At 56.5% G+C, this 21,735-nt stretch overlaps 9 protein-coding genes across 9 annotated transcripts; 7 read left to right on the forward strand and 2 right to left on the reverse strand.

Moving 5' to 3' along the window:
• Positions 1-677: 677 nt before the first annotated feature.
• PG997_014063 (uncharacterized protein) lies at positions 678-1,082 on the forward strand (the record flags this gene model as incomplete). The annotated part of the gene is made up of 1 exon (XM_066818377.1): positions 678-1,082. The coding sequence occupies one exon, from the start codon at positions 678-680 to the stop codon at positions 1,080-1,082; it is 405 nt and encodes a 134-aa protein (XP_066664069.1).
• A 936-nt stretch (positions 1,083-2,018) lies between these two features.
• On the forward strand, positions 2,019-4,207 carry PG997_014064 (uncharacterized protein; the record flags this gene model as incomplete). The annotated part of the gene is made up of 2 exons (XM_066818378.1): positions 2,019-3,377; positions 3,440-4,207. 2 exons carry the CDS (start codon positions 2,019-2,021, stop codon positions 4,205-4,207), a joined length of 2,127 nt encoding a protein of 708 aa, XP_066664070.1.
• A 1,371-nt stretch (positions 4,208-5,578) lies between these two features.
• Positions 5,579-6,707, forward strand: PG997_014065 (uncharacterized protein; the record flags this gene model as incomplete). The annotated part of the gene is made up of 3 exons (XM_066818379.1): positions 5,579-5,821; positions 5,895-6,602; positions 6,660-6,707. The coding sequence occupies 3 exons, from the start codon at positions 5,579-5,581 to the stop codon at positions 6,705-6,707; spliced, it is 999 nt and encodes a 332-aa protein (XP_066664071.1).
• Positions 6,708-8,753: 2,046 nt separating this feature from the next.
• On the forward strand, positions 8,754-9,991 carry PG997_014066 (glycosyltransferase sugar-binding region DXD motif-containing protein-domain-containing protein; the record flags this gene model as incomplete). Its single annotated transcript, XM_066818380.1, has 3 exons — positions 8,754-9,083; positions 9,173-9,328; positions 9,431-9,991. 3 exons carry the CDS (start codon positions 8,754-8,756, stop codon positions 9,989-9,991), a joined length of 1,047 nt encoding a protein of 348 aa, XP_066664072.1.
• Positions 9,992-10,454: 463 nt separating this feature from the next.
• On the forward strand, positions 10,455-11,071 carry PG997_014067 (SET domain-containing protein; the record flags this gene model as incomplete). The annotated part of the gene is made up of 2 exons (XM_066818381.1): positions 10,455-10,808; positions 10,907-11,071. 2 exons carry the CDS (start codon positions 10,455-10,457, stop codon positions 11,069-11,071), a joined length of 519 nt encoding a protein of 172 aa, XP_066664073.1.
• Positions 11,072-11,073: 2 nt separating this feature from the next.
• On the forward strand, positions 11,074-11,314 carry PG997_014068 (uncharacterized protein; the record flags this gene model as incomplete). The annotated part of the gene is made up of 2 exons (XM_066818382.1): positions 11,074-11,094; positions 11,144-11,314. The coding sequence occupies 2 exons, from the start codon at positions 11,074-11,076 to the stop codon at positions 11,312-11,314; spliced, it is 192 nt and encodes a 63-aa protein (XP_066664074.1).
• Positions 11,315-11,450: 136 nt separating this feature from the next.
• On the reverse strand, positions 11,451-13,168 carry PG997_014069 (MFS sugar transporter; the record flags this gene model as incomplete). Its single annotated transcript, XM_066818383.1, has 3 exons — positions 11,451-12,101; positions 12,131-12,598; positions 12,785-13,168. The coding sequence occupies 3 exons, from the start codon at positions 13,166-13,168 to the stop codon at positions 11,451-11,453; spliced, it is 1,503 nt and encodes a 500-aa protein (XP_066664075.1).
• A 909-nt stretch (positions 13,169-14,077) lies between these two features.
• Positions 14,078-15,184, reverse strand: PG997_014070 (uncharacterized protein; the record flags this gene model as incomplete). Its single annotated transcript, XM_066818384.1, has 1 exon — positions 14,078-15,184. The coding sequence occupies one exon, from the start codon at positions 15,182-15,184 to the stop codon at positions 14,078-14,080; it is 1,107 nt and encodes a 368-aa protein (XP_066664076.1).
• A 709-nt stretch (positions 15,185-15,893) lies between these two features.
• Positions 15,894-21,685, forward strand: PG997_014071 (uncharacterized protein; the record flags this gene model as incomplete). The annotated part of the gene is made up of 8 exons (XM_066818385.1): positions 15,894-16,033; positions 16,096-16,312; positions 16,382-16,622; positions 16,730-17,710; positions 17,773-19,022; positions 19,087-19,180; positions 19,251-19,851; positions 19,915-21,685. 8 exons carry the CDS (start codon positions 15,894-15,896, stop codon positions 21,683-21,685), a joined length of 5,295 nt encoding a protein of 1,764 aa, XP_066664077.1.
• Between the last annotated feature and the right edge of the window lie 50 nt (positions 21,686-21,735).

A 21,735-nucleotide genomic window follows, 5' to 3' on the forward strand; every position in this document is an offset into this window, starting at 1 on the left:
CCATAATGGATTAGGCATGAATTCACTGTGCTGCATATTGACCATTGTCTGCAGGTTGTATTCAACGTTCGGCTGGTTACATGAATACCTTTGTGACTGTTATTGAGTACGTAGGGCTGAGAGCTACACGTAACATTCACTATCGTGTCTGTATTCATTTGTTGCTCCTGAGTTAGGGGTGCGTGACCACTTCCGTATAGTGTTTGCCCATCACCATGCTTGTTGCATTCAATACTTGTGTAATGGTTTCATGAGCCGGTACTGGCTCGGACTCAGGAAGACGCCCCTAACATGTAGAGATTTTGGATTGTATTGAATGCGGACCCGCCGTTGTGACTCAGGTGTGAAGTGAATATAATCCAGGTAGTGAATACAAGCTGAACCGGTGAATTGAGCTGCCATTGAAGTGAATACAAGCGGGCCAACGCCGAAAAGGGGCGGGTCAACGCCGAAAGGGGTAGGTATTTAAGTTTCGGAATTTCCCGCTCAGCTCCCAGACCTTCTTCCCTTCTACAACTCACCAAGCACATCGTGCTCGTCGACAACCAAAGACCCAGCTGTTGTCGCCGCATCGTCGACCACCAACCAACCTTCCGTCCCATCGTCGACTAGTACTTAGTCTTCCGTCCCATATCGTCGACTAGTACATAGTCTTCCATCCCATCGTCGACCCAACAATGTCTTCCAGCAACACCGACAAGAAGGGCAAGGGCAAAGCCCCTGCCCCCGACGACACCCTGCGCATCGGCCCCGCCTCGACGGTCCTCCCCGGCGAGCTCAACGAGCAGGGCAAGTTCGTCTGCGGCATGTTCAAGCCCGGCAGCGACACCGAGCTCTGCGGCGAGGTCATCGCCAACAAGCAGGGGTCCATCTCGAGCCACAAGCACAAGATCCACCACGCCCAGTACCGGCAGTCGAAGAAGGACGTCCAGACCGTCAAAACCACCCAGTACGAGAAGCTGAACGCCCCCGAAGCATCAAGTGTAAGCGCTGCGGTGGCCACGCGAACAGCGCCCACAGCCTTATTCAGCACTATCGCCAGTACAAGGAGACCCACGATAACTATGGCACCCATGCTCTGATCTTCGGGGAGTACGACGAGCTGGCCGACCGTGAGTCCTATTCTGATGCCCCCTGCCAGCTTACGAGTGATATATTGTTATATACTAACTAAATTTATATAGTCATCCCCGATGCAAAGGATAAGGTGGAGTCTGGTGAGGAGGAGGGCTATTAGTCGGATACCTCGCAGCAGTAATTGGTTACAATGACCACTGCTCACCGGCGAGTCGTATGTTGAGGAACGGCGCAACAACGGTATAGGCACACGGTATATATTTATATAGATAGCGACTGGGCTTGATGGGTCGCAGCGATATCCAGTAGGCTAGTAAGTAATATAATATTCTAGTGCCTAAACATGAATTTTAGTTGCCGATATTTTGCTATAAACTAGAGAAACTCTTGTAAAAGTCGCCGAAGAAAGATATTCGATTACCGAAGAATAAGGTATAAACGAGGGATAAACGAGACTTGGTCGCCGAAGAATAATATTTAATTGTAAATTTAAAAAATAGGGGTAGAGAAACAATTAAAAACCCCACGAGTCTATCGATTTAGCCGAGGCGCCTTGGTATAAACTGACGTTGAAGTAGAGTTGTATAGTGAAGATGGTGAATTAGTGAAGGGTAATAAGGTACATGTTTGGCACTGAATCATGTCCCCAATAACGGGCAAGTGTAATCCTTGAGGTGGTCACAAAGCCACTATACCAAAGCGGCAGGTCGGGAAGGGATTCGGCCCCAATGACGTCTTAGCGGCACCATACAGATCCTGGCAAGACACGCCGTAATCTCCGCTATCTCTCGGGTTGCATGCTGATTCGCACACGGGTAACCCCGCCAATTGGCCCTTGGCAGGAGCAGCAGCGAAGGAAACTCCCAACATGCATGCATGATAAGCCTCAACTGGCTACCGAGGAAGCTCTGGAAGTTTCCCCTTCCCAACCGCGAGACAGTATGGACTTCTTCCTTCGCCTCAATAGGGCCTCGGTCCTGCTAGCGAGCCTGCTAGCCACCGCCAACAGCCTGCGCGTCCAGATCTCCCTCCAAAACGGGACCGATGATGATGATCTCCTGAGCGGCAAGATCGACGGGCGCGTCGTGCTCATGTTCGCGCCCAACGGCACCGACCCTCTGGCCGACATCGAGGTCACCTCGACGCCAAACTACATGTTTGGCAAGAACGTCTTCGGCTTCGACGCCGCGGACACCATCGCGTTCGTCGGGGGCAGTGGCGATGTTAACGCGACTGGAACCGGCGGCGTCTACGGCTTCCCGCTCGTGAGTATGGACGAGCTGCCCGCGGGCGCGTACCGCGTGCAGGCCTTCCTGAACCCGTACGACCGGGCCGAGCGCAGCGACGGGTCGGTCGTGCATCTCAAGTTCCCCTGCGGCGACGGCGCGCTCCAGGTGAACGGGGTCGGGAGCCTCGTCACGCCTCCCGTCGACGTCGAGGTGGTAGATGGGGGCAGGAACAGCACCAACCTGCAGACTATCAGCCTCGCATTTGATAGTGTCACGCCCGTTGAGGCATTTACGGGCCGCGAGGTCGGGAGGTGCGAGCAGGGCAACTACGCCGACACGGAGCTGCTCAAGTACGTCAAGATCCGCAGCGCCAAGCTGAGCGAGTTCTGGGGACGCGACATGTACGTGGGCGCCACCGTACTGCTTCCCGCTGGCTACGACGCGAACGACGAGACGACGCGGTATCCGGTGCTGTACTCGCAAGGGCACTGGCCAGGTGGTAAGGGGCCTTTCAGCTACCCGACAGCCACATTCTCCAAAGCCTGGGACGCCGGCATGATCCCCGGCGACAACAAAACGGCCGCACGCCCGGCGCCCAAGCTCATCCTGGTCCGCTTCCGGCACGAGGCGCCCTTCTACGACGACTCGTACGGCGTCAACACGGCCAACCTGGGCCCCTATGGCGACGCCCTCAACGACGAGCTGATCCCTTACCTCGACTCCCTCTTCTACACCATCGCGGCGCCGTACGCGCGCATCCAGGAGGGCGGCTCGACCGGCGGCTGGATCTCGGCCGCGAGCGTCATCTTCCGGCCGGATTTGTTCGGCGCGTGCTTCTCGTCGTACCCGGACTCGCTCACCTTCGCGAAGCACCAGGATATTTCGCTTTACCGCAACGCTAACGCGTACCGGAACGCGGACGACGGGTCCCGCATCGGCTCTATCCGCGCGTTCGACAGCCCCGGCAACAACACGGAGACGATCCTGGCCACGGTCGAGCAGGAGAACCACTGGGAGCTCGTGTTCGGCACGGCGTCGCGCTCGTCGCTGCAGTGGGACGCCTGGAACGCCGTCTTCGGCGCGCAGGGCTCAACGGGTACCCGCTCGAGCCGTGGGACAAGGTCACGGGCGAGGTGTACCCGGACGCGGTCGCGTACTGGAAGGAGCTGGGGATGGACATGGCCGAGTACATTGCGGGCAACTGGGGATTTAACACGAACTCCAATTTCATTAAATCCAGTTCGAAAAAGAACCTAGGCGAAACACTCCGCGATCGCATCCACGTTTACGTAGGAACTCACGATGATTATTATTTGAACGAAGGCGTCGCCGCCTTCGCGCAGCGCGTCAACGCGCCCCAGCTCGGCGGCCCGGACTGGGCCAACATCACCATCACCCCCGGCGCGACGCACGGCGGCAACTACCAGCGCCGCGAGATCTGGAACTACCTCGAGCTCGTCGCGGACTGGGTCCGGGACCACGGGCCCGAGGGCGCGACGCCGCTTTCTGCGGAGGCGGTCTCCCCGAATAACCGGGGGAATAGGTTCGAGGATATCGTACGTATTGGCGGGCGCGCGGCTGCTCTTGCACGGCAGGCTGATCCAACGGTCGAGGTCGTGGCAGGCGGGTCGGCGAAGTGCGGGGGATTGCCCAGGATCACGGGGACGGTCGGGCGCTGGGACCCGGGGGTAAAGCTCGAGGCGCAGTGGGTCGTGGACGGGGAGGCGAGCGGGGCAGCGTTCGGGGCGAAGCAGGGGGATGTCGTGCGGTATGCGTCGGTCGGGAGCGAGCAGGCGAAGAAGGGGTTCGGGGTGAGTTTGCGGGTCAAGGGGACGAAGCGGAACTACGAGGACGAGACGCGGGAGAGTGCGGTCGTCGAGGCGATGCCGCGGAGGAGATAATGAGGGGCAAATCACTGATAATGCATAATTATCAATACAGTAGAAGTAGTAGTAATATGGCGCGACGATAATGGAACATGGGAATTTCTGCAGCTATCCCCTTAGTGGCGACAACGCTGCCCTTGGTATAATACGATAAGTAAGTATTCATCGCATATAATCGACTGGCCTAATTATTTATTAATCAGGTAGTATTTAGTAGGAATAAGTACTTATTATACCACTAATTGGATAAATATTATACCACGGCACTGATTATTCCCTAGGTTATCACAGGACGACACGATATGGTGGGGGCAGCGTTGTCGCCATTAAGGGGATATGCAAATGTAAGCTATGATTCTCCGGAGGAATAGAATCGGTAACGAATCGGATTGCATCTACATTTCTGAACCATGAAAACAAGAAGAAACCGCTTTCAGAAGCAATTGAAGGCGCAGCGAACTGCCAACAACGTATAGGCATTACCGATCATGTGGAAAATGCAATCTGAGTCTACCTACAGGAAAAAGACAAGTTGGATGATGATGGAATGGCCGGTGCAGGACGGGATGCGCAGGGCCTTCCTTTCACTCTCAACTACACTACAGGAAGGAAGCTCGAAAGCGACAGCCGGAGCAGTACGTCTAAACTCTTGCCGGTAAGAAACGGTAGTACTAAGATGGAGCGACACCAAAACCCCGATCCGCCATTGGCGGCGACCCGATTGATTGGTTTCCTCGCAGGATGCATCCTCAAGCCATGCCCCCTATTTCCTAATGGAGGCTGCCGGGCCGTTACATATTGGCCATGTCATGTCATTTCCCCACAATTCGGCGTCAGTCGCACGACCAGCCAGCTCTTTCAGGTCAGCAGAGAAGCCAAGCATTCCCACCAATTGGGCTGGGTGTTGTTTGTAAGGCCAGTCGAGCTCGTCAGGAGATCAGCTTATCGTTGCTTCTTCGGCGCAATTCTCGAGTTTTGTTTTTCTCCATTGGGGGACAAGTAGGTATGGGAACCAGTCTACAGACCACGAACCGAAAACGGAGATGCTTGGCACAAGCGCGTGGGTTGTCGGGCCCGGAAGCCTGGTGCAGGGGCCCCCTTTTACTCTACTTCACGGACGAAGAGGGCCGTGGCTACCGGTTGTGGTTAGGCACGACCAGTCTCGAGTACATGCTGGTACTGCACGCGGGCGCTGTGTAAGTGGCGGTAATGGCGGGCGTCAGGTCACATTGCATGGCAAGCGGGATGGAAAGATTGCAACAGGTAATCGTTTGATATAAATAACTCAGCATGAACAAGGTAGGGTATATATACCAACACGCCTTCGCACTCATGGCGTGAGTGACTGCATCCGATAGCATCAAGACCAAGCAAGTCATCAGCACCATGCGTTCCACCTTCGCCCTCGTAGCGGCCTTGGCTGCCCGCGAAGTCGCTTCCCACGCCACTTTCCAGGACTTGTGGGTCAACGGCGTCGACTACGGCGCCCAGTGCGCCCGTCTCCCGCTTTCCAACAGCCCGGTAACCGATGTCTCGTCCAACAACATCCGCTGCAATGCCAACAGTGGCGCCGTGGCAAAGAAGTGCCCCGTGAAGGCCGGCGACACCATCACAGTAGAAATCCACCAGGTAAGCTACCATCCTCCACGCAACCCCCTAACAAGAGTAGAACCCTGAGCTGACTCCTCTGCCTCGGTGACAGCAACCTGGCGATCGAAACTGCAACGCGGAAGCAATCGGCGGAGCCCATTACGGACCGGTCCAGGTCTACATGAGCAAGGTGAGCGACGCGTCGTCGGCAGATGGGTCGGCGGGCTGGTTCAAGATCTTCGCGGACACGTGGGCCAAAGGCAGCGGCGGCTCGGGCGACGACGACTACTGGGGCACCAAGGACATCAACACCTGCTGCGGGCGCATGGACGTGCCGATCCCCAAGGACATCGCGAGCGGCGACTACCTGCTGCGCGCCGAGGCCCTCGCCCTCCACACGGCCGGCTCTTCGGGTCAGGCCCAGTTCTACATGACCTGCTTCCAGCTGACGGTCAGCGGGGGCGGTTCCGCCGCGCCCGCCACTGTCAGCTTCCCCGGCGCCTACAAGGCCAGCGACCCCGGCATCCTCGTCAACATCCACGCCGCCATGTCTGGGTACACGGCCCCTGGCCCGGCGGTGTACTCGAGCGGCTCGACCCGCAAGGCTGGAGGGGCCTGTGCTGGCTGCGAATCCACCTGCAAGCCCGGCAGTGGCCCGGCAGGAACTCTGACGGCCTCTCCCCAACCCTCGCAGACATCATCACCAGGCGGCGGCAACGGCGGCGGTAATGGTGGTGGCAGTGGTGGCGGTAGCGGATGCAGCGTTCAGGCATACGGGCAGTGTGGTGGTAACGGCTACACCGGCTGCACTAAGTGCGCAGTAAGTTTTCCCCTGGTTCAAGTCACCCGGAAGAATCCAAGCTAACCCTATTGATAGTCTGGAACCTGCAAGGCCCTGAACGACTACTACAGCCAGTGCTCGTAAGCCAGGCAGACGAGTGTCAAGCAGCAATCGCATATTCAGCGCGCATGTTCCTCGCCTTCCTTGGGGGATATTTCTGGCTGGCCACGCTCCATTGGGCTTGCTCGTGTCGGCCTGCATAGGTAGCTTCAATTGCACATATTCAACCTCGGTCCGAGTCAAGTTGGCGCAAACACAAATCTATCTTCCTTGAAACCCTGTGAGCGCCGTCGTTCGCTCCGTTGTAGTTTGTTTCGCGTTGCTTGGAACTATGGTTTTGTTCGGAAACGTACGTGTTGGCGTTTAAGTCGTCGAACTGTGTGCCTGGGAAGCGCGTGACGAGACGGACCTCGTATTCGGCCTGACTCGTGGCTGGCCAAGTCACAGGGCGCATGAGCTAATGCCAGCCTGGGGATGGTGACACAGTACTCCACGATTCGGCTCGCAGTGGCTATCGAAACATCGCAAATCGTAGCTTCGGTCGCTGTTGGTCGCTAAAGATTGCTTGCAGGCATATGCGACGGGGGAAGAAAGGTAGGTTCGCCATCGTTCGTAGGTGGCATGGCCCGCTTATTGTTTCATGTCGGTTCGTTGGGCGAGGTCCTGGTTTTCCTGCAGTCGGCGTGCCTGTTCAGCCTCGGCGGCGATCTCGTAGAGGAGGTCGTAGGTGGTGGCTGGGCAGTGAAGTCTGATGCGAAGACGGCATGTTAGAAGGAGAAGAAAGAAGACGCTTCTGACTGTCGCACGCGCAGTTAAACGCAGAGCAAAAGTAGACAGAACTCACATGAGGAGCAAAGTCGTAACAACTAGGCCAACAAGGATCAGCAAGAGGAGGACCCTCAAACATCTTGCTGAGCGAGGGATAATCATTCCCGCCTGGCTGGTTGATCGGCAATGGGAAGCGTGGATGCGTCAGGTAGGGTGGCAGGCGCGAAGTCAAAACACTGGAGTCGCCTACGATTGCTGTCAAGCAAGCGAAGACGGCCGGGGGAAAGCAGGACAAGAATCAGGAGGAAAGAGGGAGAAGACAACAGCAGAGGCTGGACCAAAGTCTGACAGACAATTGCTCAATCACTTTGAATCAGCGCCATGCTCGTGGTCGTGTGTGTGCCAGACTCGGCGCATGCTTGGGCGTGACAAAGACATGGCCATTTACCTATGTTGCCAAGACTGGCCTCGGCGTGTCGGTGTTTCTCTGTTTGTTGGGGCTGACGGTTGCCATCGTCGAGTCCGCGAGAGATCAGGATGGATGATGGGGGGTAATTGGGTAATTTGGGCCATGGCGAATCTGCCATTCCCATCCATTGCTCCATCCAACCGTCTAATGCTGGTAATGCTGGCTAGCATTGGCCCTGCACAAAGACACGTCCTCTCCCCTAATCGCTAATGCTCAGGCGGTAGCAGGGTAGCTCAGGGGTCCCAGAGCGCTAGAACAACTTTGATAGCGTCTCCATGTAAGACCCGGCATTAATATTAGACGCCCCACCGTTTCTGTCCAGCCTCGCAAGCATCCGAGATCAGCAGAACTATCCTTGATTTCGAAAAACAATAGAATCAAAAGATGCATATCAATGGGTCGAGCTGGAAGACATATGTGCCGTATGTAGTTATCGGTCTTGAATTGTACGTACATGTTATGTGAGAACTACACGTTGAGGTTCCTTATCGGCAAGCCGCTTCGCTTCCCTCCGTCAGCCTGGGCTGGGACCTCGCCTGGTGGGCAGTGGGCACTGACTGTTGAGTGTTAGCGTCATCCGAGCATGTGCTGTACAGTTTCTAGCTTCAAGGAGAAGTCCTGCCAGTGATTTCAAGCATCGGCCCCCCAACTTTCGTCAAATTTCTTCCGTAACATGAGCATGTGAGCTGCCCGCCATCTGCTCAACACGACGATCCATTGCTCGTATCCTATCTCTGCCGTAAGTAAACGTCATTGAGCCCAGTGCACCGGAACCAACCCAGACTTCGCGATTCGGCATCTGGCCAATGTTAGATACCTAATGTTTTGGACCATCAACATCTAATGTTTTCCTAGAAACGATAGTAGTATAGCCCAGGCCGGGTACAGCCGCAATGCTGCCTCAACTGCGCGCCAAGCGCCTCGCCATTGCACTCACTGCGCTTGTGCTGTTCATTTGCTGTGTCACGATTGGGAGGAAGCTGTACAACTTTGCCAATCTGTTTGGCCTCTTCAAACCGCATTCTGGTATCTGCATCACGCAAGGGGAAATTGCCCAAGCACACGCCAACGCGACGACACCCGATCCACGGAAACCGGTCGTGTCCAAGATGCTGCACCAGATCTTCCACAACTGGAAGGACCCTCATAATGACACTTTGCCCGACCATTGGGAGGCCGCACGCCAGACTTGCAAGGACCTGAACCCAACATGGGAACACAAAGTACGTTCAATGTCATTAGCCTCGTCACATTGACGACCTCTCAACGGTGATATCTATCGGACTTTAGCTAACATGCCAACCCATTGTAGCTTTGGACCATGGATAACTCCCGCGAGTTCCTGAAGGAACATTTCGCCTGGTATCTCCCAACTTATGACAGCTACAAGTTCCCCATCCAACGGGTGGACGTCTTGCGCTACTTCCTCATCCGCCATTATGGCGGCATCTATCTCGATTTGGACAATGTACGTTGTTTTCTTGGCTGGCGTGTCGCCAAGACAGCCACCAAACGTGGCTGCTCGCTTTGGCCTGGCTGAGACATTCGGTCGCTAACAATCTGATTACAGGGATGCGCTGCAGATTTGACGCCCTTGACTTACTATCCAGCTTTTACCACCGATGGCGGAGAGGGAGCCTTGAGCAACAACATCATGGGCGGCGCTCCGGAGCACCCTTATTTCCGCCTGCTCACCGAGCACCTGATCCCCTGGAACTGGAACTGGCTGTTGCCCTACGTCATCATCAGCTACAGCAGTGGCCAGTGGTTCGTCACCGCCATGTGGGAAAAGTACCATGCTCTCCTGAACCGGGACGGCTCCATCATGCCCTTCGACGGGAACGACTTTGCGCCGCTGCACCACATCCTCATGGACATGCGCGAGGGCGCCGACCCTTGGGTGTTCTTCACCCAGGTGCATGGCGGCACCTGGACGAACTGGGACAGCGCCATGTTCAGCTTTATCGGAGACCACATTCTGCTCATCATCGTCGGCGTGCTCGGCCTCGTCGGCGCCTCGGTGTGGAGCTGCATGTGGTGCATGCGGCGGCGGAGCAAGCCCGCGAAGGGATACGACGTCCTGCCGAGTGCCGAGCAGATGTCGGAGGAATCACACTTCAGGAACATATAATTCATCAATGCGAAGGCTCGAACCTTGGTCACCAATTACCTGCCACCTATAAAGCGTTCTTTCTCTGTCTGCATACCAGTTTGACGACAATTCCAACTTGAAAAGATGTTACTGCATGCATAAGATCCAGTCTACTCGTTCGCCCAACACTGCGACACGCGGCAAGGCACGCCAACTAAGTGGACTTTTGACCATGGAAACCGTGCAGACTTTGCTGCAATACTTTCCGCCAAAATATCCAGTGGAATAAGCACTATGCCAATGCTTCTAAACGACCCTTCACTCCGTACAGTACAGCAAAGAATGGCGGGCTCGGCCCTTGAGGAAACCGTTTAGCAGGCACGACCATCCGGCTGCTCGACATTCGGGCATGTGGCAGGTGGGGGTCAAATCAATGAAACGAAGTTCAGCACTTGGAGTGCCCGTCTCTGTTCTGCAAGACTTCTAGATCATCATCACTAACATGCCTCAGCTATTCGACGGCGTCCACTTCCCCAGCCTCAGGGAGTTGCCTCATAACAACGGCGATCCGGATTGCCCCTACTATGACTCTATCACAGGCAAAAACCGTATTCACTGGTGCCTCCTCGGCCAGATTACCGAAGTCCACCAACCAAGGCGAAGACTCTTCGCCAAGGACCGCGAAGGGGAAAGGTTTGAGGTCAGATTCTACCCTAAATACAAACACAATAACTTTGAAGACGACGACTCTCGGCTGCTAGAGTACTTCAACGTCGGCAACACCCTCGCTATGTACTACGCGAGGAACCATCAGCCAGACAACATTTTCCATCAATACCGCATAACGGAAGCCCTGGTAAGCCTTTCTTTCCATGACCCGCCATTCCGCAAGGAGCTGCTGCGCAACGATTATGACGAGGAAAGAGATGGGCTGACGTCAATCCCGATGTTTAGATCATCCCTCTGCCCATGGACAAGCTGCTGCAGATGAACAACGACTACGTGGAGTATGGAGATGCATACGGCACGAAGAGAAAGTGTCATGGCTGCGGCGTGTGCAAGGAAAAGGAAGACTTGTGGATGTGTGGCAGCTGCAAGATCTTTTACTACTGCCACTAGGTATGTCAAGAAAGCCCCGATCGGTATCCAATTCGTGAGCAGCAGTCTCTAATGTCGCCTCTTCCGGTCTAGGGATGCCAGGTCAAAGGCTGGTGGGACAAGTCGCACAAAAAGTTCTGCAGGATCATGCAAGAGCCCAACGTTCAGCGGATGCACAATCTGGACTACAGCGTTCAGGGAACCCGAATCAAATTCAAAGAAAACATCTGTAACGATACAGAAAGTGAGGCCAGCATGTCGTAGGCACAATGGCAGCTTCATATCAGGCAGACTCTACATGTAGTAGCTTAGCATTAGGGACTACGAGTCAGTAATTTCTCTAATGAAACCCAATTCCCGAGTTGCAATCGACCAAACTCCTCTTCCTTCAAGGCATCTCTCAAGCGTCCACAGTAGGAGGCATCCGCCTCAGCACCCGCCGCCGCGACAGCAGCGCCTTGGCGAACTGCTTGACACCGCTCACCGCGCCCACGCCGACGCGACTGCCCCCGATCTTCTTCTTCTCGCGGAACGCCAGGTCGATCTCGTCGAGGCTCCGGCCGCGGGTCTCGGGCATGAAGCCCCAGCAGACCAGCGCCGTCAGCAGCGTGCAGCCGCCGAACAAGAAGTAGGCGCCGTAGCTCGTCTTGGCCAGAAGCGTGGGCGTGACGAGGGCGACGAGGAAATTGCTGAGCCAGTTGCTGCCGTGCGCGACGCTGGTCGCGCTCGCGCGGGTGGCGGGCAGCTGGATCTCGGCGGCGTAGACCTTAATGCCGACGGCCCAGGAGACGCAGTAGAGGACGGCGAACAGATAGATGCACACAATAACAACCCAGCGGCCCGCGCCGGCGCCGGCGTGCACGGCGTCGGAGGCGTACAGGGCGCCCATGAGGAACATGGTGCAGGTCATGCCCAGACCCCCGGCGATGGTGTTGGCGCGGCGGGACCAGCGGTCGGCCCAGAGGGTGGCGGGGACGGTGACGGCGAAGATGAGGAGGGCGGAGACGCCCGAGGCGAGGAAGGCGGACTCGTTGGACGAGAGGCCGGCTTGCTGGAAGAGGAGGGGGCGTAGTAGAGGACGCCGTCGATGCCGCTGAGTTGCTGCATGCCCATGAGGAAGACGGCTAGGAGCAGGCGGGGGCGGGCGTCGGAGGCGAAGACGTCGAGGAGTTGGGACTTCTTCTTCTTGGGCGGTGCTGGGTTGGCTGGTCTTGTACCTGGGGCCAGGTCCATCAGTGCGATAGACCCGCTTGCGTCGACTGTAGCAGTATTGCCATCTACGACCGACGTGGGTAGCTGCTCGAGGATCTTCTCGCGGTCCGCCGCATCGACGCCGAGCTTCTCCCAGGCCGCGGCCGCCTCGTCCTCGCGTCCACGCAGGGTCAGCCAGCGCGGCGAGGCAGGGAGCCAGAAGAGGGCCGCGACGGAGAAGACGAGCGAGTAGGCGGCGAGCAGGAGGAAGGGCAGGCGCCACGAGAAGGACGAGGGGATGTCGGCGCTGCCGTAGCAGGTGAAGAACCCCGTCACAAGGCCGAGGGTGGTCAGAAGCTGGGGGCCGTGGTCAGGGCGCCGCGGTGGCGGGGTGGGGAGACTTCGCAAATATATACGACCTAGGGCACCCCGAAAGTTAGCAATTGTCTTTCATTTAATGAAAGACAGCCCAACAAGACCGTGTGATCCAGTTCCTCAGGGTAGCAATGGTATGGGGGAGGGTAGGAATTGGGCGTTGCATACCAAGGTGCCAAGATACAGCCCCTCGCCAATCCCCTCGATGACACGCCCCGCCACGAACATGCCGATATGCACCGAGGCCGCCTCGAGCGCAGCGCCAACGCCGAAAACGAAGGAGCCAATGGCGATGCCGTGAGACCGGCCTAGCGCATCGGCCACTTTGCCAGCGAAGAACGACGAGATGGCGGCCGGGATCAGGATAGAGGAGACGATGAGGCCGTGGATGGTCGGGGACGGGTCGCCCACGTAGTTCTTGAAGTCGTCCATGACCGTGACGGGGCCGATGATGCCGGTGTCGATGCCGAAGAGGAAGCCGCCGAAGGAGCACACCATGCAGGCGAGCATGTAGCCCGGGGGCTTGCGCAGGAGGAGGTTGGAGAGTTTCATTGTGGGCTGGCAGTTGCGCGCGGCTGGGCTGTGAACTCTAGTTGTCAGGTATGCTCACGAGGACTTCGTCCGATTTATATGACTTCAATTGAAGTCTCTTCTGACCAGGACTAGGATACATGTAGATATATCCACAGGAAAGTCGGGATCCGGGGTGTTGTAATCAATCGAGCCGGACGATAGTGGCCCGGCAAAAGAGCTAACCATTGCAGGCTGTTTCCTGCATCTTGGGGGTAGTGGTCGTCCTCTAATACGCCCGTCAGGAAACCACAGAGACCGGTCATTCGCATCAGCCTACTGCCATGTACGCCCTTCCAATTGGTAAGCACTCTCCATACGATGCCAACCTATTGAACTGGAGTGGATGTGGAGGCCGAGATAAGCTTGATGCGGGGGAGGGCATGCCGGCCACTTGTCGATGTGACATGAAGGGCGCAAGCTACCGGAAGCTACTGCGTAGTGGATGTGACTTTGAGGGTGCCATGTGATCCGATGCTACATTTTCAATCTTCAGTGAGCGGCCATACCTCAGAGCTTCAATACGAGAGCTAAACTGCATCTGACATATCTGCACACTCATACTCTGTTTGTTGTTTGACCAGAAATGGTGGAACATGCAGAATGTGCATGCAGAGGTGAGACGTCACAGAACAGAGGCCATGTCCATCAACCTTCTACAGTGGGCGAGTATTGGGCCTGGGCATTTGCTAGCGCCGACTTACAGGGCCTCATCCACTGTCCGTGGCCCCAACCCCAAAATTCAAAGGTTTCCATACCAGCACCTGTCTTCCCGCCTAATATTCCAGTCATCTTCAAGTATACCAAAGAGAATATCCTATATAACAAAATTGCACTTCTTATTATTCCATTGATCTCGAATAGAGGCTTTCTATTAATGCTGGTATTATATCATACGCCTGTTTGAGACTCCGAAGCGACAGTATTGTATCCCTTGAGTGCCGATGCGGCGGGTTCCTTGGTCGGCTTGTTCCGCCAATACGGCTCTACCCCCATTTCGCTGAACCGCTTGCGCTCGTAATCCTTGGTCACCAGCCAATTGCTTACCACCATGGTCAACACCCCGCCGACGATACCGGCCCCCGCGACCAGGGGCGCCAGGATCGAGAAGACGGTGAAGCCGTAGCTGGCGCTCTGGAACGTGCTGTCGGTCTGCAGCCGGTCGACCCCGAGCCCCACCTGCATCGCCGACAGCACGATGACCACGTACCCCAGGATCGTGGCCAGGACCCCGAAGTTGTCGCGCAGCAGGTCCACGTAGACGGTGTGCGCGTCCACCTTGGAGTAGCCGCGCAGCACGTAGCCACGCGCGAAGCGGTACACCTTGTTCAGCCGGCTCAGCCGCAGCTCGCCGTACCAGTACCGCGGATTGACGGACGCATAGCAGTGGCCCTGTAAGTACTCGCGCGTCAACGCCCGCCACGCATCCCAGCTGACAGATTCCGGTATCAGTCTCTTCTCCTTCGCAATGTGGAAGTCGCTCTCGTATGCGATGAGCGCCGTGTAGGAGAACAGGAAGCCGCGGGCGCACGCAGCAAGTTCCCCGCTATTGTTGCTGCTGCTATGCTGCGACAAGGAAGGAGAAGAAGAGGATGATGTCGGAAGTAGATGGCGCGCCCATACGTTGGGATCTAATAACCACGCCGGGATCGGCTTCAGGAAGATGCGGGTATTGTGCCACACAAGATGCAACTCCGGATTCTCGGTGATGGTGACGTCGCGCCCGATGAGGACCTGGTGGTGTAGTGGTCGCGGCGGCATCGGTCGACCGCACACCCACAGCCAGTCACGTACGCCGTCGAGCCGGTTTACGCGCAGCTCGCGCGCGAAGAAGCCACGGGCATCGTCGATCTGGGGCGAAACGATATGGTCCTGCTTGGTGCGGCACGATGCAGGAAGCAAGTTGCTGAGGTCAACGACTTCTTGCGACGACGACGAAGCGCCATGTTTGAGCGCCTGCGTCGTGAACGGCAGCGATATCGAAGGTTTGTTATCCATGAGTGATTGAGCTCGTCGGGCACTATTTGTTAATGGGGTTTCGCAGAAGGATTGGTTCAGGACAAAAAGCTTGTCGGGCGTGACATTCCTCTAATATAAGACTAAGCTGGGCGGCGACGGAGCCTCGACTCCCCAAAATAGCAACTCCCACCACGAACGGGGTGAATCGGGTCTCGATCAATCCACACCGGCGCTTTTTTCAAGGCACGTTCAACCCATCAGGCCCCAGTCGCACTACTAGAAACGGAGATATACTACATAGGTCTCACCTAAGCAGAGGTGTGGGTAACGGACGGGATAGGCCACGGCAACGATGATCTAACCCCATCCGCTCAAGTGCTGACGGTCACATTGCTATTTGGAGCCCAACCCATGCGGTGCCAAATTAGACTGTGCAGAAGCCTGCTTCAGCCGCACAGAATGGTGGTTCTGTGAGCAGCCTTTACTGCGGCAAAACAGGCAATTGGGGGCTATGGCATGGCATGCCCCATGCTGTTGTCAACTGGTCGACAGTACAGCTTTTACGAGCCATGCAGAGCAGGGGTCTGCAGCCACCGGCTTACATTAATCTTATCACCCATGCTGGCTTGTTCAAGTCAACGAGTTCGACTACCTACCTACTTATGAGTCCGGTCGCGACTCTTCGGAAACACGGAGGCTCACTACACAACAACCAACCCTCCATCTTTGCGCCTATGCCACTTCCACCATGTCTGATCTCAAACGCAAGGTCACCGTGAGGAAGCCCAATGCTGGCGGTCCCAGGCCGAAGAAACATATCAGCATTGTGGAACAGGGAATCAAACAACTATATCCCGAGAACGATGCCACTTTTGTGCCAGAAGTAGAGTGAGTCCAAAACTTCTGACGACTTTGCTTGCCATTGATGGTTTTCTCTAACTATGAAGCAGCATCGTCTTTGTCCCTGGGCTAGGCGCCCATCCGAAAGAATGCTGGGAGGAAGAACATTTCAAGTGGCCAACCGATAGTCTCGCTAAAGACTTCCCAAGGTCTCGCATCCTGCTGTATATGTATGAATCATGTTGGCAAGGCGCGTTCAAAGTCAGGCAGTTTATGGACAACCTCTCCATGGGCCTCTTGATGGGACTAGCTGCCCACAGAGACAAGGTGAGTTTGAATCCGCTGTCCTCCTTCCTTACACCGGATGTGCCAGGGGTTCATCTAACCCGCAAATAGGAATCTGAGGCGCGGCCGATTGTATTCATCGGACATAGCATGGGTGGGCTCGTCATCGCCAAGGCTGTCGTCCTCGCGGATTTTCACAGGAAGCGGTTCCCGATCATGTTCGAGGCCATTGCCGCCACCATTTTCTTTGGGACGCCGTTTAGAGGCGCAGATGCCGCCTCAGCTGCATACATGTATGCTACCGTCGCAGAGAAGCTTGACCAGGCAATACCTTCCAAGTTGCTGAAATATAGTAGGTTTTCCCCAACTCTGCGTTTCGTCACATGAGATTAGTGCGATATCATAACTTCTCTTTTCGGCTTCTATCCAGCCCATAAAAGCACTAACACAAAGACACAGTGGAAACTGGTAATCCTCAGCTAAGAGAGCTTGTGGACGAATTCTTAGACCGAGTGAGACAAGTCAGTCCCAACATTGCGATAACATGTTTCTGGGAGGAGCGTGATACCTCGCTCTCGAGCTTGGCAAAGCTACCAAGTGTCTTCGGCAACATACCACTCCCTGCCAAATACGCCATGTTCGTCACCCGAGAATCGGCCACCCTGGAGGGTTACTTCAACATGGGACTTGCAGCCGACCATCGTGATCTCGTCAAGTTCAAGTCGGCGCAAGATCCCCACTTCCAGTACGTTCGCCACGAGGTCAAGGATCGGATCAACGCCGCAGAGTCCACTGTCAAGAACCGGATGAACTCGGTGCGTGGGGTTGATCAGGAGATGACCAACGCAATTGACGATGCTCTTGACGGAGGCAGCGTTCCAGCGAGGCGTAAAGCAGCTGCCGGAACGTTTTCACCTTCTGATTGGGTAACCAAGGACCCAGAATACATTGCTTGGCTGGCCGAGGACAAGACGGGCAACGGCGGTGGCTCGGTGACTATCAAGCCAGTTGATTGCTTATGGGTTCGAGCTCACGAAGGTAGAGGGAAGACCAGCGCATCAATGTCCGTAATCAGCGACTACGAGAAGAGGGACACGACCGATCGAAAGCAGAACCCCGTGCGGATTGCTTACTTCTTCTGCACCCAATCCCAGTACTCATGTACTGCCGAGGATATCCTCAAGAGCCTTATCAGGCAGCTCAACAAGCAACAAGGGGCGCTGGCATTTTATGCCAAGTCGTTCATCAAGAAGGCGAAAGGCGACAAATCAGCGGCACAGGTCACCATCGAGAATCTCTGGCAAACCCTCCAGGAAATGTTGACCGATACCCTAATCGGCAGCAAGGTAATTTTCGTCTTGAACAACCTCCATGTTCTCCCGGAAAACTCGGCATCGACGATCAAGCTCATGAACTTCCTTCACACCGAACTTTCGGATAGTAAGTATACCCTTGATTGGTTCACGAATGTTGAAACACAACTGGCTGACTCAAAATGACAGTGAACGAGATGGGATCGCGGCAAACTCTCACAAGATGGTTCATCACAAGCAGAGAATCCCACATTGTCGCCAAAGCCTTGAATGTCGATGGAGTTCGGCTCGTCGATCTTGAGGACCCGAAGTACGAAAATCAAGTACAGATAGCTCTGAAAAGAACTGCCAAGAGCAAAGTCGAATCGCTGGTGAAGAAAAAGAAGTATAACAAGGCGCTGGCCTACTACGTCAGCAGTTTGCTGGGAAAACGAGCCCAAAACACGCAATGGATCGAAATCTCGTGCGTACAGCTCTTCGAGCTCGAGCCGGCGGAGAGCGACCTCAAGGTGCGCCGCGTTCTGGAGACCCTGCCGCAAGACCTCCAGACCCTGCTCAGCAATGCTTGGCGTCAGGTGTTCCTGGAAAACGGCGACGACTGCGACAGGATCAAGGAGATGCTCAGGGCGATGGTGCTCACCTACGAAGACCCCACGGAAGATGAGCTTGGCGTCTTGGCCGGGCTGTTCTCGAGCGACGAGAAGAAGATGGAGCTGCACCGCCTGATTGAGTTGTGTAAGCCACTGCTTTCGACCACCCGCAACGGTCCAGTGTCCTTCTTGAATGGCGTGGTCAAGTCACACCTTCTCGAAAGTGCGGAGGAGCTGCTGGGTATGTCAGCGCATGACATCAAGGTGCAACACGGTATTCTTGCTCTGCGGTGTCTCGACCATGTTAAACAAGCCTTTGATGTTGACATTGATCTTGAGAACGAGTCGGACGGAGAAGACGACGACGAAGAAGAAGAAGAAGCAGAAGATGGTGATGGTGGGAGTGGAGAGAATGCCGAAGAGGATAGCGACAGTGACGAGAGCGATGGTGATGGCGAAAGCTATGATGTTGGTGCCGAATGGGATGACGGCGCAGAGTCATCGAATGGCGACAACGACCCAGAAGTATACAAGGTCTGGGGGCTCGCCATGGCATATACGGTAAAGCACTGGCTACGTCATGCTTCGAAAGCCACCATCGATATCGCCGAGGACCTCAGTGCCGAGCAGGGCTTCTGGGAACCGGATTCCCGCATCCGCCGACGATGGTTGCTTGAGTTTCACCGCCTTACCAACATTCTGGAAAACGATTTTGACGCCTCAGATGTTAAAAATTGGACCGCGCTTCATATCGTGTCCGCGGTTGGCTTCCGGGACCTGGTGACAGCGCTAATCAACAACGGCCACGAGGGCGAGATCGCACAGAGAGATGAGCTGGACAACACGCCGGTAAGTCAAACATCATGACATTCTTACACCACAAATGTCATCCCGATTCTAATACTTAGTCAAGTTGCATCTGGCGGCCTGCTACGGTCGAACTATGATCGCTCAAGCGCTCCTGGACAGAAACTCGCCAATTGACGACGGTATCGACATCAACAGTGGTACGCCGATGCATATGGCTGCACTCGGCGGTCATGTCGAAGTCATGAAACTGCTCATAGGACGGGGGAGCCAAGACCAACGCGATTTCGGACAGTTACGGTCCCGTTGTGAGCGCGGCCATATCATCGGGCAATCGCGAGGCCGTAAAGCTGCTAGTGGCCGAAGGCGTTTCTTTGACGGTTGATGATGACCGCGGCCTCGACCCGCCGTTGGCACTAGCAGCCCTGCTCTCGGATATGTCCATGTTTGAGTACCTCGTCGAGCAGTACGCGGATAAGCTCTCTGCCGAGGAGTACAGCAAGGCCTTGGTCAAGTCGGCCGAAGCAGGCCGTGCCGATGTCCTGAATACTCTGCTGAAGTTCGAGCACGAGCACCAATACTTCCAGCAGGCCCTAGAAGCGGCGGTAGGCGAGGAGAACTGGGAGGTCTCCACAGTGCTGCTCGACAAGCAGCCCGGGCTCGACTGCAACAATCTCTTCCGCAAAGCGGCCACGGCCGTTGAGGACCAAGACGATCTTCTCGGTGTGGCATGGGCATACTCAAACGGGGCCATATCGCAGGAGACGGTGGACAGTGCGCTCTATCATGCCACGGATTGTGAGAAGAAGACTACAGTAGAGCTGCTGCTGGGCGAACCATACAGAGGGAGCCCCAACGCTACGGGCCCAGAGTAAGTTTTGCGTCCGAAACCCAAACCTTCGATATGGGCGAATACTGACCGATCGCCTTCCAGCTATGGCAATGCCTTGACAGCAGCTGCCTACGATGGCAGTGAGGATATCATCGCCATGCTATTTGAAGCCGGGGCCGACGTGAACGACCCTGCCGGCTGGGCTCTGCAAACCGCCGCGGCTCAAGGGCACATGGACATTGTGAAGGACTTCCTGGAGCGAGGCGCCCACGTCAACGCCTTCACCAAGAACCCCAACTTCGCGCCAGGGACGGCCCTGCAGGGCGCGTGCGAGGCCGGCCGGCTGGACATCGCGGAGCTGCTCTTCGAGCACGGGGCGGACCCGGACCTCGGCGGCGGCGACGAGGGCCCGCCCGTCATTGCGGCGACCAAGCACAACGAGGAGGAGATCCTGCGGCTGCTCGTCCGCAAGGGCGCCGCGCTCAACCTCCGCGGCGGGCACGACGGATCGACGCCCCTGACCAACGCGGCCGAGTTCATGTACCGGGACGCGGTCGCGCTGCTGCTGGACGCGGGCGCCGACCTGGACCTGGCCGACGCCAAGGGCGACACGGCGCTGACGGTCGCGTGCGCGGCCGACGACGACGCCATCGCGCGCCTGCTGCTCCGGCGCGGGGCGGACCTGCTGCACGTCAACGACGACGGGCGGAACGCGCTGCAGGTCGCGCTCAAGGAGGGGGCGGACGACTGCCTCGCGATCCTGGTGGAGCGCACGTCGGCGCTGTTTGCGGCGCTCAGGTCGGCGATGCAGGGGGGCAATATGGCGGTGGCGGGCGTGGTGCGAAGCGTGGAGGCGAGCAAGCAGGGGCTCGAGTATGATGACGACGACGGCGAGGATGAAAATGGTGAATCGGGAGGGCTTTCGTATGACGACGAGCCCAAGATGCGCGATGACGACCGTACAGGGGAACACACACAGCAGCACGGCATGATTGAACAGGTTTCCGAGGAGCTCAAGTCGGCGCTGGGGACGCAGATCTCGCTGTACCAGCAGTACTCGCCGGGCCATTCCGACGCCGACAACAGTACACCTGCTGCTGCCTCTTCTACTTCTTCGTCCCAGGCGCCCAGGTTCAGCTCGCAAGCCGGGCCTGGTTGGCAGCAATGGCCGCAGCAACAGTCCCATCCCCTGCCGAGCATCAGCAGAATCTCGCAAGACCAAACACAGCGGCCCACCGATGTGCCTGCCGGCCTTTCCATCTCGCCGCCGCCGCACATCCGGCGCAAACCGGCCCCGGCCCCGCTCTCCAGGCCGTCCTACGAGGGACTCATCCACGCGTCGTCCAACCATAGCAACACACCTTCCCCGCCACCGTCTCTCACTCCCGGGCGGCCACCGAAGCAGTACATGCAGCAGCAAACACCACCATCTTCCTCTTCATCATCTCAACAATACGCGACCTACAATCCCGCCGCCTCGCCGCGGCCCCAACAATCTGCGTCGCCATCGTACTTCCCCAGCCAGTCCGCGGCAGGCTCTGGGACACCGCCTCCCATTGCACCCAAACCCACAGAATACACCGCGCAGGGCGGCAGTGGTTACTACGGTAGCAACCCCGTTACCGGTGGCGGGAGTACCAGTTATTCCAGTGGAATAACCAATGGTCACCGATCAAGTCCACCGCTACAATCAAGGCCGCAACAGCAGTACCAACAGCAACAGCCGGCCTATTACCCCGTTGGTCAGAACCCATACGGTGGATGGGACGCACAACAGCAGCAACAACAACAGCAGAGGCCACAGGGTGCACCGCAACGGAGTTCGATGCTGGATAGGGCTAGGATGATGAGCAACGAGTTTTTACGGAGGTAATATGGTGGATGGGACACGGGCAGGGCTGTTTATATCTATTGCGTAATGAA

This window comes from Apiospora hydei (genome assembly GCF_038363865.1).
Source record: "Apiospora hydei strain CBS 114990 chromosome Unknown utg000009l_segment0_segment0, whole genome shotgun sequence".
Classification (NCBI taxonomy): Eukaryota; Fungi; Ascomycota; class Sordariomycetes; order Amphisphaeriales; family Apiosporaceae; genus Apiospora; species Apiospora hydei.